The 18736-nt window shown below is 42.0% G+C and overlaps 1 protein-coding gene across 2 annotated transcripts; it reads left to right on the top strand.

Moving 5' to 3' along the window:
* The first annotated feature begins 4003 nt into the window (after nt 1-4003).
* cab39l (calcium binding protein 39-like) lies at nt 4004-18219 on the top strand. Of its 2 annotated transcripts, none has more exons than XM_035394083.1 (9): nt 4004-4169; nt 12738-12878; nt 13406-13570; nt 14103-14221; nt 14640-14808; nt 15637-15696; nt 16394-16459; nt 17122-17265; nt 17903-18219. In XM_035394083.1, exons 2-9 carry the CDS (start codon nt 12777-12779, stop codon nt 18080-18082), a joined length of 1005 nt encoding a protein of 334 aa, XP_035249974.1. In that variant the 5' UTR covers nt 4004-4169; nt 12738-12776; the 3' UTR covers nt 18083-18219. The 2 variants fall into 2 exon arrangements, with proteins under 2 accessions (XP_035249974.1, XP_035249975.1); XM_035394084.1 differs by lacking the exon at nt 4004-4169 and adding an exon at nt 4869-5242.
* The last annotated feature ends 517 nt before the right edge of the window (nt 18220-18736 follow it).

An 18736-nucleotide genomic window follows, 5' to 3' on the forward strand; every position in this document is an offset into this window, starting at 1 on the left:
AAGAGTGGTCATCCATCAAAAATTGAAAAGTATTTTTAAGTGGAGATGGCCTCAATTATTTATTTATTTATTTTATTTTTTTTTACCTTAAAAGCATTTTGATACTCAAAAGCCTTACTGGAAGGCTGTGTTTGGGACATCCCGTCCGAAGCAGTATACAATAAAAAAATATATAGTGGTCCCAGAACTGAACCCTGTGGGACTCCAGTATATCAGATGTGAAACTGAATAGCCTGATTCCTCTCCATGAGGAAGTTGACAAAGCAACCTACAGCATGATCAGTCAAACCAGTGTTAATAAGTATTATCAGGATATCGTGATCCACTGTGTCAAAGGCCTTAGGCAAGTTGATAAAAAAGACAGACAGTGTTGCTTATTATCTAAAGCTTCAGTGATGTCTTTTACAACTTTCGTGGCAGCAGTAACAATGCTATGAACCCTGACAGATGTTCAAACAGTAATTTAGAAATGCTGTTTCACCTGTTCACTAACCAGGGATTCCTGAATTACAGAGATTTGAGATTAGTATGTACTTATTAAGCACTATTGGATCCCCTCCTTTTAGTAAGGAAATAATTAATTGAGTTCAGCTGTCAAATCTGCTGCAAATTTTAAGAAATTATAGTCCAAACGATCTGGACCAGTTGGTTTTCTAGGGTTCAATTGCTTTAAGGCTTTGTGAATCAACAGCGGAAGGGGCAAAAATGAAATTGTGTTCAACACCAACAGTATTGTCATCATTTACAGATTCCACATCAGGAGGGCTCATTAAAACAGTTGAACATTTCAAACCTCTCAGTTACAGCCATAGCACACTTGACTTATATGGGATGGTGGGTCAGTTGAGTTATCACAAGGAGATAAGGTATTAACAACTTTCCAGAATTTTTTGGGGTCATTCAAGTTTTCTGTAGTTACAGTTAAATAAAACTTTTTTTATCTATTGGGCTTTTTAAAATGCGCATGTACCTTTATTCTTCAGCGATACATTCATATTACTAGGATGCTTTCTTTACAGGTTGTTGAGGTTTTAGGGTAAAGCCACACACCCTCCGATGAGATTTGCCTGGAATAGTTTTTTCACCTCCCACAATCTTGCCTGTGGGCATGTTTTCTATTTAAAAAAAAAAAAAAAGTTCCTGAAATGTATATTGATTTTGTATATTTTGGATATCCCCACAGCAATAATTAAGGAGTCCTCCTTAACAAAACTATGTGGAATGTGGGAATACATTTTTTTGTCGCCAGCTATCCCAGCATGCCTTGCGGATGCAAAAAAAAAAAACTGCTCCCATTGAAACGAATGGAGATGATTACAAAGTCGCTTCTTGTTGGAGGATGTGTGGCTTTATCTTTAGAGTTTTTTTCCAGGAGGGCCTTGCTGGCACTGTATGTACACCTGTGCCAAGGGCTCCACCTGTGGACCATTGGGCATAATCACAAGGTGTGACTGAACCTTGTGACCAGCAGGTAGCCACAACAATTAGCCACTCCTGTTTTCGACGTTTTACGGAAAACAACAAAAACATGTGTATGATCCCAAATTCCTCTCCAGATATGATGTGTGCAGAAGATGAGTATTGTGAAAAGTTCAGAAGTATCAGATTTGCATAAGGTCTGTCTCTCTCTCTCTCTCTCTCTCTGTCTTTCTCACTCTGCTTATTGTGAATTTGCAGTTGAGATGAGCAGGTTTTTCTTGTGTGAGTCAGAAACTGCTATATAATTTAAATTTTTTATAGTTCTTACCTATTACCTCATATTTTGTTTCAGTAAATGTTTACAGTATAGCACATAAAGCTGATATTCCAGGTAATCATGGATCATTGTCTTAAATTCCTCTTAGAAATTTTGTCGAAACTTGATATAGATTTCTCCGTGTTGTATTTTGGCATTTGGATACAAAATGTTATTTTGTCATGATTGTATATTTGATCCACTGATCGTTCATATTTAAACAATTTACCCTGTGGTCTTTCATAAAACTGGAAAATTAAAAGTACTTAAATGACATGAATAGGCTTGCCATATTCCCATTATAATTAAATGTTTCTCTCTTAATTTATGATTTTGTGAATCAGGGCAGGCCCTTTCATTGTGCAGATCACAAGCTTGAGCCCAGGAAATCATGTGATCTTCACCAGCTTTGGCCAGTTCAGTTTTTTTTTTTTTTTTTTTAAAGTTTGCACAATGGTGTGGGACACATTTCGGTCTGTCCCAGTGGGGTGCAGTGGGTTCATCTTGGCCAGGGTTCCGCAGGTTAATGCTTGCATGTCCAGGCCCCCCCCACAGGTTATAGCGTATTTGTCATTAATGGGGAAACACACCTGGAGTAGCTCCCCTGTTCCTGTGTCTGTTTCAACAGCTGAGCTGCTTGCATGGGTGATGATTCCTATTGTGATAAGAGAGAGAAGGAAACATATTAAAGTTTATATTTGTGGATGTCAATGATAGAAGTGTGTGTAAATACGGTGTACAGTGATTGTCGCTTATGCATCCGATACATTTATGTTTTTTTTTTCCTATTCTGCTCATCTGTTTACAGATGAACTGTGAATGTTATAATTATTGGACTTGTCAGCTGACCCGTCATCATCACCACTATTGGCTAGTCCCAGTGTATTGTAGGATTTTGTCTGATACAGAGTTCAGTATCTCCTTGAACACTTTTTTTTTGTTTCAGTCAATGTACTGAAAAAAAGATTTATTGTTTTTTTTTTTTTTTTTTTTTTTGCTGTGAAGAAGTATTATATGAAATATACTTTTTCCTTTTGATTTGCACTCCCAAGTCGATATGACACTGATGTGACTGTGGCACTTTATGCAGCACATTGCCGCACGTTCTATGGTAACTGAATTATGAATAATAAATTATAATTATATATATATATATATATATATATATATATATATATATATGTATGTATACTGTATATATATGGACTGTATATCCTGAACTGTATGGAGAGTGAAAATAAGCAAGTTGAATAAATTCCACTGAAATTTACAAAGTTCATGTGTATCATTTCCTAACAGTGTCATTGCTTGTTGTGTAAATATTGTGTAAATAGTGACTGCATTGTCCATGAATTTTAAGCTACTAGTCCGCCACTGGGTGGAGATATAGGTGGGTACGCAGAAGGGGTATACATCTCAACCATTGTGTAGAGACTAAGTTGTCCCCACCCATAATTTCCATAATTTCTTTCAGTCCTTAACATCATTTGTGCCGTCATTTTATTTGCACCACAAAATGGCGGTCTCCATTTCCCCATCCCCTCTATCGTTGTCTCTCCCACCCTCATGCATCCTCAAAAAAAAAAAAAAAACCCCAAAAAAACAATTTGATTGGCTTTGTATTTGAGCCAAGCTTTCTCTAACCTTTTCTCAGATAAATGGGGTGAGATCTATAAAACTTGCTGCAGTACCTCCCTAAAGGGTACTTCATTTTGGTTACTGCGTAATTTTGGCGTTAAGTGGCATATAATTGGCTGTGTGCTTGGACCCCCTGTAACGATGCTTGTGGCTATATGTTATTTAGGGTTTGCAGGTGCCAAACCAGCCATTGCATCAAAAGAAGATAAAAGCGCAATACACACAATATATATATATATAGTATATATATATATATACACATATATATATAATTTTAGAAGAGTCAAAGTGTATATACAAGGTAGCTAGCTACCCTTGTAAAGAATGTCTATTTTATTTAACTAGGCAGATCAATTAAGAACAAATTCGTATTTACATGGCGTGACGGTAGTTTAATGTAAAGCCACAGTTGATAATGATTCTCTTTGCTCGCGCATCGCGCATATTTTACTCATTCCTTTAAAATGAATCTAGTACAAAATACAGCGCGCACTACCAGTTTGGTCTGTCTAACTCAGGCACAGTCCATCTGTGAAGGTATTGCATGCACATGCTCTGAGTACAAGCTTGCTTGGAGCTGGGGGCGCTGTTGAGTAAACCGCGGATAACCCCCAGCGAAAAATTATGTACTGCCCTCTTTAAAAAGTCCGCAATGTTAAGTTCGCTATATACACATTCCTCTGACGTTTAGCCCAGTGTACACATCGGTGGCGTTCCTAAAAGCAGTTCGGTTGCACGCTCAAGCCAAGCAGTACGCGACATCGCTGAAACAGCAGATACAGCACAGCCGTGTTCTGTAAGTAGACTACCACTCGTTTCTGATTTAAACGGGGCCGACGATATCCATACTCGGTCGGATGTTTGGTGGTTAAATTGACGCTGCCTCTGAGTTTCAAACTTCCCCTGAAAGGATACATTTCGCTACACGTAGCGAGGTAGCTATGCTATGTTAGCTATGAGCCGTGATCCAAACAAGCGAGCTGGTTATCGACCTGCTCGACCGTCTGTGTTCTGAGAGCATGTCCGGCTTCAGCCATGTCAAAGAAAGGGAATCAAACAGTTTTGCTCCGGACGCTGGATTGTGCTCGTGCTAGCCTGCGTTAGCTAAATGGCGTTTATTTTCAGCTAAAATTAGCGGCGTTTCATAACTTAAATGCAAGCTGATCAGTTAGAAGATGAATGCGGTTACGCACAGATGTTGTTTACATAGTTGAACAATTACGCTTAGCTAGCAAGGCTTTGTGTTATGAATTGATTGTATGCCTTTTGTTCGCGTAGCTATTTGTTTTGCTCTGCGTTGCTCTCCCTACAGGAGCTAGCACGTTTACAAACAGACTAGCAGTGTAACCCGCTGTGGCATTATAACCAACGCGTAACATTGTAAACATGCCGTACAGAATTTCTTCCCCGCGAAGCTAATTTTCATTTTTCCTGTTGTAGATTATTTATGATGTTTCTTTTTTTCTGGCGTTGAGTTCAACATGAAGTAATTCTCGGTTGGGCCTTCCCAGTCCCTTTAGCTGGGCTAAGTAGCTGGCTTTCGATTAGGCTACAGCCAGCCTGCTGATCAAAGCTGTACCTACATACAGGAGAATGTGCATCTACGGGCGTTGATGTACGATCGCCAACAACATGCCTACCAAGTGTACATTTTAAAGTTAAATGCGTTTATAAGGGGTTTTCTCGCAATTGAACGCTTCGTTTATTGATCTGTTTTGATTTTTACATTTTCTGTCGACTTGCACTGGGCTTTTACTGCTGAGAGTCACAAAGCAAAGTGCCAAGCGAAATCTGGCGGAGGAACAGGGTTTCAAAGAGGAAGTTTTCCTTTAAATGAGACACGGCATTTCTTATTAGACGGCGTATAAGGTGGGTGCAGTCTTTCATTAACTTTTATTGAGGCCTAGCAGATAGCAGGCCTGCGTTACTCCGCGCCGCCGTTGCTTTGCGTTCTGTGATCACTGTGACGGATTTCACGAACAGATTTCGCTGACTTGTGTCTCTGCTCATTGTGATTTAAAATATATATATATATATATATTCTGAGACTTGCTGTAGTCCTTCATGCAGAATGTTTTGAGAAATGCGTGTTCTGACAGACGTTTTCTGTTGTCTTGGCTTCACAGCTCCATCAGGGATTAGCCATAGTTATAAACACAGTGGGTCAATATGAAGGGAGTTGCACTGTTTCACATTGAGATCGCCTAACCTCTGGGTGGTATGGGGAGTTGACAGGCCCGTGCTACATGTTTGCCGTTGCACGTCCTGTGTAGGGGCACGCCTGAAATTATTAAAGTTTTTTTTTTTGGGGAAGGGGAGTAGACACATCAGAGGCAAAAATGTGTTGGTTGTCATTGTTACTTGAAAGCAGCTGGGGCCGTGTGGCTTCCGCTGGTTACACGCGGTAAGCCTTTAATGTGGTGGAGACCTCGCTGTAGGTGTCAGTGCTAATTTGGAGTTGTATCTATGAGTTACGACTGTCAGTTGTCCCAAAAGAAATGTCTTTCGGATATTCTTTCCTTAAAAATATAACCAATGAAATGTGTTTGAAAATATATTTTCATATAATTAAATGCCAACATCATCAGCCAGTTTATTTTCAAGGAATTTTTATGTATTACGGTAATGCACTAGTGGATTAGGGGAGGAAAAATGTGGCCACGGATGGGTCTTAGCATATAGGTGCCTCTGACTCAGTTATTTCTAAAAACTTTTTTGGATGCAGAGTTTTTCAAGTGGGCTTTAGGGTGCTAGTTGTCATGTAATATCTGAGCTCCGTTTGGGAAATTCTGCAAGATCCTGTGTCGTGTTAAATCTGTCCATGAGCTGCTTGGAATTCAGAGACGTTCCCAACATCCCTTCTGTTAAGAAGAGATCATCTCTGATGGCTGGTTCCGAATTTTCAGCCATGATGCTGCAGTTTTAGTGTTGTAAACAAACATCTCCTACAGAGACGGTGATGATGTAGCAGAAAGGTGAGCTAAACAAGCTAAACAAGTTTGAAAGTGCACAGATTAAAACTGGCTATGCGTATTAACACCTTGGAATCCTTTTCCATTTGAATGAAACAGATTCTTTGACATTAAAATTCAGTTTGTTGTGGCAGCCCTTCCACAGGCAGCATAGTGGTGATTAAGAGCAGTGAGAAACGGTGATGGTGTCGATTGTGGCAGTGGTGGTGGTGTTGATTTGTAGCTATGACAGTGCGTTGATGCTGCAGTACACAGCAGTGGTGATAAGATACTGGGGTTGTGGGTAGGAGCGCTAATGATGAGCAATGAATAGTTGGGCACACCTGTGCTTTGCCTGACCGTATCACCTGTTGTCTTTGGTACTGCGATGAGTACAGGTCACATTCGCTTCAAAGAGGCCACACCCAAAACATGAGTACTTCAGCAGAGCTACTGACAATATTAGTGATGGAGACTGCAGTTCCATTTACTATAAGTAGGTTAGTGCAGTGTGGCCTCCACTCACCTGGAATTCTTACCTGTATCAGGGGAAAACCTGGAACAGCTCAAGCTGCCAAGTACTGGGAACATTGATCCTATGTCTAGAATCCTGTGTTGTGCCTATGTTGTGTAAGTTGCTCTGTATACGAGCATCTGCTAAATGCCTGGAATGTAAGGTAATGTAATGTAGAAAACACAGTTTGGACAGTAGTGAGAGCCTTGTTTAGGGTTTGGTCTTAGGAAGTATGTTTAAAAAGAAAGCTGACCTCATGCATGGTCTGTCCCTAGTTGGTAGTGCTAGCAGTTGAGTAGTGCACTTTGTCAGTGATTTTCCCATTGGCCTGAAATAATTTTGGGGTGGTCCTATGGATGCTGTGCCATGTCATGGAGAAACTTGTGTGACATCATCTTCACTAGTATTCCTGGTCCTGGGTCAGTAGAATTGGGTATTATCACTGAACATTCTCTCCTGCCTATTGTCTGTCAAATAATGGTGATAATCTCTTGAGGTATTTAGCCTATGCTCGATATATCCAAGCCCTCTCTCTGTGGTGGAGTATCTGAAAATCAGTAGTTAATTCAGAAGGCCTGATTAAATCCTGATTAATCAGGGAAAAAAAGAATCACAAGCCCTGCTGGATCCATGGTGACGTGGGAAAAAAAAAAGAAAAAAGCATCAGGCCTGTGCATGAACCAGGATTAGCGGTCACAAGTTTTTGTCCCGTTTTATAAATAACTTTTTTTTTTTCCATGAAGGGGGAGAGGTTGAATTGGCTCCAGGAAATCAGATTTGTGTCGTTTGCTGTTTGAACTCAGCCATCCCAGGTTTCTTCCCCCCTCAAGAGTTACGCTATAGTTTCACCCTTACCATACCCAAGAGTCAGGGTTTTGTGCAGTTAAGAGGGCTGAATTGTGGGGGGGTTTCCCTCTTCTCTGTTGCTCCTGAATGAATCCTCTTCACATGACTCTCTTAACCTGCTATCACTTGGGTTTAAGAAAAAAAAAAAAAAGGTTCTTGTGGTTGGTGTTACTCCCACTGCTTGGCCTACATAGCACCGCAGTGTCAGTCTCCCCGTCGGCTAGGAATCTGGACACCGAACCATCCCTCCCTGAGAAAAAAATCATTACATTACATCCAGACCAGGGTCAAATACGTATTTGTTTTGGATTAAAATACTTTTCTACGTGTTTGCTGATTTTGTCTGGTGTAACTGGAACCAATGAAATGCTCTCAGAAAGTGCAAACCCCACCTTATGGTCATATTGGCAGGCTAAATTACACCAGGCAAGATCAATAGAGCACAGAAAAGTATTTGAATCCAAAACAAATACGTATTTGACCCAGGTCTGATTACATTACGGGTAGGCTGAGTAGCAGATGCTCTTATCCAGAGCGACTTACACAATTTTTAAAAAACATTTACATTGCACCCATTTATACAGCTGGATATATACCAGAGCAATGCAGGTTAAGTACCTTGCTCAAGGGTTCAACGGCAGTGTCCTACCTGGGAATTGAACCCCTGGGGGTCAGCCCCCTCTCCGAAAACAAAAGTGCAATGTACACTTCTCCTCCCCCCTCCCCCCCCCATTGCTGTAACGTTGCCAGTCCCAACAAGCGCTCCATCAAAGACTCAAACGTCACAATGTACGACATGTTGTACCAAAACAAACTTTAATGAAATTAAGACGGACTCGCGGTAATCCTGTTTTATTCCTTTAGTAATGCAATTTAACTGTTCTCACAGTGTTCTGTCAAAGCATGATCTTTTTTTCTCCCGATGGACCAAAGGGGTACCAGCCTATCAATGCATTTTACTAGGGCTGGGAACGTGATTTTTGTCCTGATTTACAGATTCCTCAAATTTTCTTACCGTTCCAGCCCTGCATTTTACTCGTATGTTCCTTGTGGGAACTGCCTGCTGGCGATTGTCATTTTCAGCTTCAAGCTCGAGTTACCGTTGCTGCAGTAGCGCATGTTATTTCAGTCATTTTCCCACTGCCGCCCATGAGATCTATTAATTAATGTGATAAAGTAATGTTTTAAAAATACTTTGTGACTTTGTGACTGCTTTTTTCAGTTTTCCACGATTTTCAGTAGCTTTTCCCTTTGTGCTCTGTGACTTCAGCCTATAATTTTCGTGACAGACATCCTGCCGTGACAGTAAGCCACAATAAGACTTGTGCTTTTAGGCTGCATATATCAGTTATCAGGTATTTTCAAACTATTTTCTGCAAAAGAATATGCAGTGTTTCCCACTGGTTGACAATTTATTTGTGATCGGCGACTCCGCGTGTATGTTTTGGGGGGGGGGTCTGCTAATTCAAGGGGGTGGGTGGGAATTCTGTGCAACACGGTGTGCAAGTTTGGTTGCTGTGATAATGCAACGCAAGTACATACGCAGGTCTCTCACCCCCCTCCCCTACCTGAAAATTTCTCTTTGTGTCTTGCGCTATTGGCAAATTTGAACAAGCCGTGGAGCCCTTTGGCTCAGGGAGGGAGGGGGGAGGGGGAGGGGGGTGGGGGGGGGGGTGGGAAGGGCAGGCTTCTTTCAAAAAGACAATGGCTAAATAGCATATCGCTTACAGCAGTATAGATTTAATTTGATCCCAAATAACCAAACAATGAAAAAAAAAAAAAGGCCCAAAAATACACACACTCAAACTAAAACAAGCCCAAAAAAATTTTGACCTGCAACTCTTTATAAAATTTAACAGCGACTTTAAAAAAGAAAAAAAAAAAAAAAGAAACCCACATCACTCATAGTAAGCGGGGCTTGGCAACACAGGAGGGATGGGCAGTTTGCACAGCACAGTGAGTCACCTGTACGTCACTTCGACCTTTGACAGAAAAAATGCAATAAATACAAAAGTATAGTGTGTTGCTTCCAGAAATAAACAACAGACTCCCAATGTTCTGAACAATGCGCGGGGAGGCGGCCTCCTCACGCAGCCGTTGACATCCATTCAGTGGACGTTCAGTTCTTCTCCTGACGAATGAGGTTTGTCTGTGTTCGCTTATTGGCTCGCCAATACACTAAAACACTTTGATGTGAACTGGGCCGATAGTTATGGAGAAAAGGACAAAACAATTCCACTACCTCTCTGTGTGTGTTTGAAATGCCATATTACCTCACGGTGTTGCAAACACTGCAAACTTTGTGTCGGCAATGCCAAGAGTCCCAAGTTAAGTACAAAAAAAAAGAAATAATAATCTTTTTGGGCGGGGGCGAAGTAAAGTCAACATATGGGAAACACTGGTATAAGCAGGTTATTGTTTGGCTGTTTAAGAGATTAGAATTCGGGCCACAGCTGACGCCTCTTGTTACGTTTATGGAACTTAGAATTCTGAGTGTATCCACTTGGCCTGATGCGCTTTACAAACTGTGCTTGTGAAACTGTGGGCTACCTTTTGTATCAGTCACCTGGCCTGTAGTGCTTGCTAGTTTCCTTCGGTGCATGCTCACATTTTCGCTTGATTTATTTTGTCTCAATTTTGTAATCTCAATCTTGTATTTCACTCGATTCGAGATTCCTTTGACTCAGCACTAGATTGCAGGGCTCTATGTGGATCAGCTGTTGATCAGTGTTTTGGAGACTGGCAGTTAATTGGTCATTGAGAGCGGCTTTGGGGCATGTTCTCTTGTTCAGTGATGGTGTGACGAAACGCTTCCTCTTGGCATTAAAAGAGACAGGAAATGGCATATTCTGGTTTTCTGGTCCGGCCATCTCTTAATACACTCCTTAATGTCAGAAGCTTTATTTTGGTTGTGAACTCGGCTAGTCTTTTGGGACTTTCTAGTCGTGATTTTCATTACTTTAGTTGTCGGGCCGATGGAGGATAAGTGTTTATAAGCCCAGCTAGTGATGGGAAGGGCGAAGCTTTCTGTAGTAATGACACGGTTGAAGCGATTGTGTTTGTTGACGTGCCTGTGTCACGAAGCATTTGACAGCTGCCTCTCTAGTGACATCTTCTGGTCAGTACCTGTCATTACGCTTCACAGCAGTCATCAATTGAAATGAGTGACTCTTCGCTCTCTGCACTTGACTGTAAACAGTCTTGACAGTTTTTGAATATTAATGCAATGTAGCCTATTCTTAAAACTCTCTCCCCGACTGATTCTATTCATAAACAGTGTTGAGTTGTCATAATAATGATGATGAGATGACTGTAATCATAATCAAAATGAAATGAAAATGTGTTGTGTGTTTCATGGGCATAATGCAGTCATATTGACCATTACCTCATTTCCTCTTGCATACTTGGTAAAGGAGAGTACTTTGCGACAATATATTTAAATGATTAGAGTTTCAAAGCTTCATTTCCATTTATTGGGCCATATTAAAAGAGCATTATATAGCCCCCCCCCCCCCAGCTCATTGTACATTGTTATTCTTATAAGTACTCATAATATGAGTATGATTATTACTATGAGTTCTTTTCATGGCTGCCTTGTATAAGAGGATTTGCTACCTTAGCACACTTAATGAATAGCAGTGTGTGCTCACTCATGTGTGGACCTTCTAACTTCATTAATTTATCTTGCACTTTTAAACACTGAGATATATATTTGGTGCTCTGTTATGCCTCGTTTAGGTGGTTCAGCTTGAGTTACAGTTGGATTCGATGGTGCTCCTCCCATATTGGGATGCGGCTACCACAACTGCCAAAGCATTTAAGAAAATTTGGCTATTTTAGGGCAGGTAAATCGGGGCAAATCACACACCACACGTTCCATGGGGTGTGATGTTGGAAATGATCCAACAGATGTCTTAAGCCTATTGTTAATAATGGAAGGTTCACTTATGTCACTCTAAAAAAAAATCTCTAACTCTGAAATGTCTCCCCTCTGACAAAATACACTCAGACTGTGGAGCACTGAACCATTCTTACACATTTGGGAAGTCTGTGGGTGAGAGAGGGAGGAGCTGATCTGGAATTGGAGGTTTTTGCACAAATATGCCACGTACCCCAACAGAAAGGTCCATATGTGAGTGATTAGGACAATACAGGTGGCACTCCTCCCAATATTGCACAATGGTTACCCTAACACATAAACCCAGCAAGGACTGAATGCAGCACATTTATGGGTTATTCACTGTTGTGTAATACTCCTGGGTATTGGTACAAGTAGCAATAACAATCTAATTCATTTTGTTAAAAAAATGCTGAATTGCTTTGTCATCACGCATACATTACTACTACTTTTAAAAACGCATACTTAACACAGCATTTCACAATTTATAAAGAAGGTACCATTTTGTTTGTGTATATAAAAATTATATATATATATATATATATATATATTTATATACACATACACAATATATACACAATATATATATAAACACATTCCTTTCTGGGTTAACGGTACAAATAACACACCCTGTTATATATTAATCTCTATACCAATATGTGTGTAAATATGTACAATTCAGTAAGAAGTTATAATATCACAATAACAATAATAGTAATAAAAATAACTATTTATACAACCTTTCATACAATGTTTTGCTGCCCGAAGTGCACACAGAGGAATACGAGCAATAAAACATCTAAAAACATCTAGAAGGTTCAGTCAATGTAGTGGAGGTTATTCTTCTGCCTAGTTGGCTTTGCAGATGTTAGGCCAGAATAGTGTTCACTGTTCTCGGCTAGAAATAGCTGTAAAAAATAAGTATTGTACCTTACTGAACCCGTGTTTAGCAGTTGTCTACGACCATGAAATGCACTTTTTTTGTACGTCGCTTTGGATAAAAGCGTCTGCCAAATTAATGTAATGTAATGGAGGTGTGGTGGGTGTTTTCAGGTGACACTGAGGTATTAACCAAAAAGAGAGCCAAGAGAGAGCCTGCTTGCATATGAAATACATGGTCTTATACCCTGCTTTTTTGGCTGCCCCCCCCCACAGGCTTGGCTCTGGCCTGAGACCTGGGGAAGACCTTCCGCAATGCCGCTTTTCGGGAAATCACACAAGACCCCCGCCGACATCGTGCGGACCCTGAAGGAGAACATGGCCGTCCTGGTCAAGCAGGACAAGAAGACCGAGAAGGTGCGGTAAAAATACACACACACGGCGCTCTGCTCGCCCCTGAAAGGAGCAGCATCCTCTCTCCTTCTCTGCGTCCTGCGGTGGTTAGCCCACTCAGTAAATACTCTCCATCAGGGAGGGCTGCAGTGCATTCTGGTCTTGACTGATTGGCTGTCAAAACACTTTAGAGCGTATCCATAGCGATTAGGATCCAGAACCAAGCTGGTAATGGTCCTATACAGCTGATGGTGCACACACCCATTTCAAGTGGCAGGAATTTATTTATATTCAACCGTTGTGTGCGTGTGCCTGTCTCCGTCTGTGTCTGTGTCTGTGTCTGTGTCTCTGTCTGTGTCTCTGTCTGTGTCTCTGTCTGTGTCTCTGTCTGTGTCTCTGTCTGTGTCTCTGTCTGTGTCTCTGTCTGTGTCTGTGTCTCTGTCTGTGTCTCTGTCTGTGTCTCTGTCTGTGTCTCTGTCTGTGTCTCCGTCTGTGTCTCCGTCTGTGTCCCTGTCTCTGTCCCCCTGGGTGTCTGGATGTTTCCCCCCAAGGCCTCCGAGGAGGTCTCCAAGTGTCTGGTGGCGATGAAGGAGATCCTGTACGGGACCAACGACAAGGAGCCACACACGGAGACGGTGGCCCAGCTGTCCCAGGAGCTGTACAACAGCGGCCTGCTCATCCAGCTGGTGGAGAACCTGCAGGTCATCGACTTCGAGGTGAGACCCCAGCCCGCCTCCGGACGCTTCAGAGAGGGGGTGCAGGTCAGCGCCCCGTGTTCATAAACGTATTTCAGAGTTGGGAGGGCCGATCCTGGGGGTCGGGAGCCCCCCTGTCCTTATCCTAACCTCAGCCATGTTAGCTTAAAGTCAAATCTGATCCTCTATCAGGCCTCCGACTCTAATATATATGTGTAGATAGAGGTTTTGAGAGAGGGAGAGGGAGGGACAGAGAGAGAGAGACAGAGGGAGGGAGGGAGAGAGAGACAGAAAGAGAGAAGCAGGCTGAGAGAGAGACAGAGAGAGAGAGGAATATTGGAGAGAGGTAGAGGGAGGGACAGAGAGAGAGAGACAGAGGGAGGGAGGGAGAGAGAGACTGAGAGACAGAGAGGCAGAGAGAAGCAGACAGAGAGAGAGACAGAGAGAGAGAGGAATATTGGAGAGAGGTAGCGGTTGTCATGGTGGCTGACGTATGATTGGCCCAGAAAGCCCTCGGAGCTGCAGTGACAGGTTCTGGAATCTGGGTCCGCAGGGGAAGAAGGACGTGTGTCAGATCTTCAACAACATCCTGCGGCGACAGATCGGCACGCGCAGCCCGACCGTGGAGTACTTCTGCTCCCACCAGGAGGTGCTGTTCATCCTGCTGAAAGGGTGAGCAGCCCCCACAGTGCCTGTTTCAATCCCCTCCAGTGTTACTAGGGATTGAGGCCCTCCTCACCATGCAGGGTTTTAGTTTTAGACTTTCCCTAGTGTGCTGTGTACTTCCCCATGTCATGCTCTGTTTGCCTCCAAGACTGCTCAGCTTTGTGTGCACATGTTTGTGTGTGTGTGTGTGTGCTTGTATGCACGTGTGTGTGTTCTGTGTGCACATGCATGTGTGTGCCTGTGTGTGTGTGTGTGTACATGTGTGCTTGTATGCACGTGCATGCCCATGCGTGCACGTGTTTGTGTATGTGCTAGTTTTTGTCAATGTGTCTGTGTGTGCCTGTACATGCGTGTTTATGTGCGTACATGCTTGTGCGGCTATATGTCCGTGTGTGCCTGTGTATAACCCTGCCCCCCCCCGCAGGTACGAGACCGCCCAGGTGGCGCTGAACTGCGGGATCATGCTGAGGGAGTGCATTCGGCACGAGCCCCTGGCCAAGGCCCTGCTCCACTCCGACAGGTTCCGCGACTTCTTCGGCTACGTGGAGATGTCCACCTTCGACATCGCCTCCGACGCCTTCGCCACCTTCAAGGTCTCTCCGCCCCCCCCCCCCTTTGGATCTGCTGTTTAGAAGGAGAGGGGGAAACCAGGATCAGTTTGGTGTTTTTGGACCCAGACCCTGTTTTTCGGATACTCTTTGGATGATCGTGAATAGCAAAAGTTTGCTGCTCACGTAGAACTTGAGTTTGATGCCTAGTTGCTGCATGTTCAGACAAGGCTGCTGTAGGAATATACTGGGGCGAATTCTGCAGCCTTCCAAAACCGTGATAAATGGATTTTTCTGTCAGTGAAAGCTCACAGTCTATTCGTACGTGTCTTACCGTGTTCTACTGAAAAAATGATCACAAACCGCATTCTATGAAAGGTTGTGGGCGTGTGCAGTTACTTTCGTCTTGCTACATCCATGCTGGACTTTGTGCTTGTTAAGGGGTGTGGTTGAAACTAAGGTAGCTTGTTTGTTTAGCTGTGGCTAGCAGCCAGTTTGCGCCTTGCTGCAGTAACCTAGTTAGCTAAACTGATTGGGCTTTTGAAATATTTTTGTTGAAATATTTATTTTGTAGTACAGATTCTTTTTCTGGCTTTTGTCATGATTTTTGAAGTCTGCAAAATTTGCTTCAGTATATTCCGTTTGGAGCTGTGTCTGACGATGCATCAAAATATTTTTCTGTACTGTTCACGATCATCTGAGCCTATCCAAAATAGGGCTTGGGTTCAAAAATACAGAATTTGTACTTTAAATAGGAAGCGGTTTTATTTTACCCCCATACTGATGTGTCGTAGGGGGAAGTCATAATTTTCACAATTTTAAAATCACTTGCAGAGCATAAATAATTGTAAAATATTTACTTTTCTTTGACAGGACTTGCTCACGAGGCACAAGATTCTGGTGGCGGAATTTTTAGAACAGAACTACGATGCGGTAAGTTCCATAGTTCCTAGTACTGCTTTAGAACAGAACTACGGTGTTGTAAGTTCCTTAGTTCCTAGTACTGCTTCAGAAAACTACGATGCTGTAAGTTCCATGGTTCCTAGTACTGCTTTAGAACAGAACTATGATGCTGTAAGTTGCTTATTTCATAGTACTACTTTAGAACAGAACTACTATGCTGTAAGTTGTTTGGTTCCTAGTAGTGCTTTAGAACAGAACTACGATTCTGTAAGTTCTTTGGTTCCTAGTACTGCTTTAGAACAGAACTATGATGCTGTAAGTTGCTTATTTCATAGTACTACTTTAGAACAGAACTACAATGCTGTAAGTTGTTTGGTTCCTAGTAGTGCCTTAGAACAGAACTACGATTCTGTAAGTTCTTTGGTTCCTAGTACTGCTTTAGAACAGATCTATGATGCGGTAAATTCCTTGATTCGTAGTTGTGCTTTAGAACAGAACTATGATGCTGTAAGTTCCTTGATTCCTCGTACTGCTTTAAAACAGAACTACGATGTCCCAAACACACATTAGGAGTGCTTTTTTCAGGGGGAAACGAAGCCTCAAGTTGGAGAGTTCCATCCAGTAAAATAAAAATGATCGAATGAACCTCTGCCTCAGCTAATCTGCTCAGAATGTCATTCTACGTGGAGATGATGGCGGCCTCTCATTCTCCGCTTCGTCTCCTTAGGTTTTTGCAGACTACGAGAAGCTGCTCCACTCTGAGAACTATGTCACAAAGAGGCAGTCACTGAAGGTAACCCTTTCTCCTTTTGGCTCTGCTATCGTTAAATTAAATATAGCCTTTATGCTGCGGTTAGACCGAACAGCTCAGTGTTTTGTTGAGAAATCTGTTTGCAGGGTTAGTGCAGTCAGCCACATAATACAGTCATTAGAGGTGTAGTGGGAAGTAATCCAGTGTACATGTGAAGACCGTTTCTTATTTATATCTGTGCAAGATTATAAATGATACTGGTTCTCATGTCATAATCATTGAGTACATTTAAACTTGCATCACATATAGTTGTATTCATAACAGTTTGTCCAGATCTTGAGTGTACGCCAACTGACAAGCTTAGATGGTCTGAGCACCCTGTATCATTCACTTGTTTTCTTCACATATGTCCTGTGTCTGTGGCTCGTACATTTCAGTGTTTCTTTCTTCAGTTTGTTCAAGTGTACATTAAATGTGTTCCTCCTGAGATTTTTACTGCCAGTCCTAGTGCAACAAGCATTTCAGCTGCAAATCAGTAATAATTCCACTCCTGTCACACACTGAGTGTAGGTAGTTTTTTTAATTTTTTTATTGACTTTTTGGAGAAAAATTTAGCTTTTATTTTTGGCTTCTCCTGAGTCCAGGGATTGGAACAGGCAACCCCCAATCCACTAACATTGGGAGTTTGTGTTTTTGTGGCACAGCTGCTGGGAGAACTGCTGCTGGACAGACACAACTTCACGGTAATGACGCGGTACATCAGCAAGCCCGAGAACCTCAAACTCATGATGAACCTGCTGAGGGACAAGAGTCAAAACATCCAGTTTGAGGCCTTCCACGTTTTCAAGGTAGAGTCCTGTTCTTGCTGTCTCTTTAGCTTAAAACCTTTTTTCCCCCGCTGTGATGGATAGATGTAAATATACCGATAATCTGTTTTTAGAGAGTTCTTCCATGGCCACATGTTCAAAGCACAATAAATCAATAAAAAAGAATAACACAAAATGCATAATAAAACTCTTGAGCAAAGAAAATTCTGCATTAGCTGAACACGACTGCAACCTAAAATAACTGTTAATGTAGTCTTAATACTGCGTAATACCTCTTGATTGACAGCCCATATCAGTGTGTGTAGTGTGAGGTGATCATTAATACCACTATATATTTCTTAGTGAATGTAAATGGTGATGATGCTGACGATTTACATTTTTTATTAATTGCTAGTGTGCTTGAGAGACCGTACAAAAAAAAATATATATTATGCCATGACAAAATTAAGTGTTTTACGATGTCTACCTTTTTGGGCACACAAGGCTCCCATAAAACTACTCATCTCTCTGTTCCCTTTAAGTGTGGAATACTTAGTCAAACAACGCAGTTTTTTGTTTTCCTCGGTAAATTGGTCGCAGAAATGAGTCATCATCTCCGGCTGAGAAGTAAATGAGTTTGGTGACGCGTTTTCTTTCTCCGACACAAAAAATTTCCCAGGTGTTTGTGGCCAATCCCAACAAGACCCAGCCGATTGTGGACATCCTCCTGAAGAACCAGACCAAACTGATCGACTTCCTCAGCAACTTCCAGAAGGACCGCACGGACGACGAGCAGTTCAACGACGAGAAGACGTACCTGATCAAACAGATCCGGGACCTGAAGAAGCCGGCCTCGTAGGCCCGCCCTGCCGAGCTTCCCAGCAATGGCCCCCCTTTTTCTTTTTCTAATGAAAAAAACAAAAAAAACAAACAAACAAAATTATAGTAACAATAACAATTATTTGTAGAATCTTGAAAAGATTTATCTTCTTCTTCTTCAAAAAAAAGCTTGCAGAGAATAGTTCTTGACTGCAGGTCTTCGACATCCGCTTCGTTTGACAAACTTTGTCTTTGTCACTAGTGTTGTGCCACAGTATGATTATTTAGTACCTTTTTAAATTGAGTTTTTAATTTTTGAAAAATTCAAGGAGGAACCAAAGGTTGTGAGAACCTGAGTCGGGAGGTTAGACTCCCCTCATGGAATTGGCTTGTGGGAGGGGCTTGTAGTTGAGTAGTATCCAAATTTAACATTTTTGCTTGTTGATATGGGCCAGAAGAGTGAGCATGTGATTTAGCACTCCAAACCTGCTGCGGTCAAGTCCGGATGAGTAGGGTGGGGGGGGGGGGGGGGGGGGGGGGGGGGGATGATTCAGATGGATTTGTGGTGTACATTGTGGAGGATTAAAGTTGTTTGCCAACTTTTATTTTTACTGTAGGAAATAAGATGGCTTTCTTTAATAACAACATAGTCAAAAAGGCTTTGTATTCTCTGTGTTTGCCTGTTTGTAAAACT

The sequence above is a fragment of the Anguilla anguilla genome, chromosome 15, assembly GCF_013347855.1.
Source record: "Anguilla anguilla isolate fAngAng1 chromosome 15, fAngAng1.pri, whole genome shotgun sequence".
NCBI classification, from domain to species: domain Eukaryota; kingdom Metazoa; phylum Chordata; class Actinopteri; order Anguilliformes; family Anguillidae; genus Anguilla; species Anguilla anguilla.

Coding starts and splice junctions, on each gene's coding strand:
- cab39l (XM_035394083.1), top strand. CDS start 12,777: ATGCCGCTTTTCGGGAAATCACACAAGACCCCCGCCGACATCGTGCGG. Junction 14,222..14,639: donor CTGTTCATCCTGCTGAAAGG/GTGAGCAGCCCC, acceptor CCCCCCCCGCAG/GTACGAGACCGCCCAGGTGG. Junction 15,697..16,393: donor TAGAACAGAACTACGATGCG/GTAAGTTCCATA, acceptor TCGTCTCCTTAG/GTTTTTGCAGACTACGAGAA.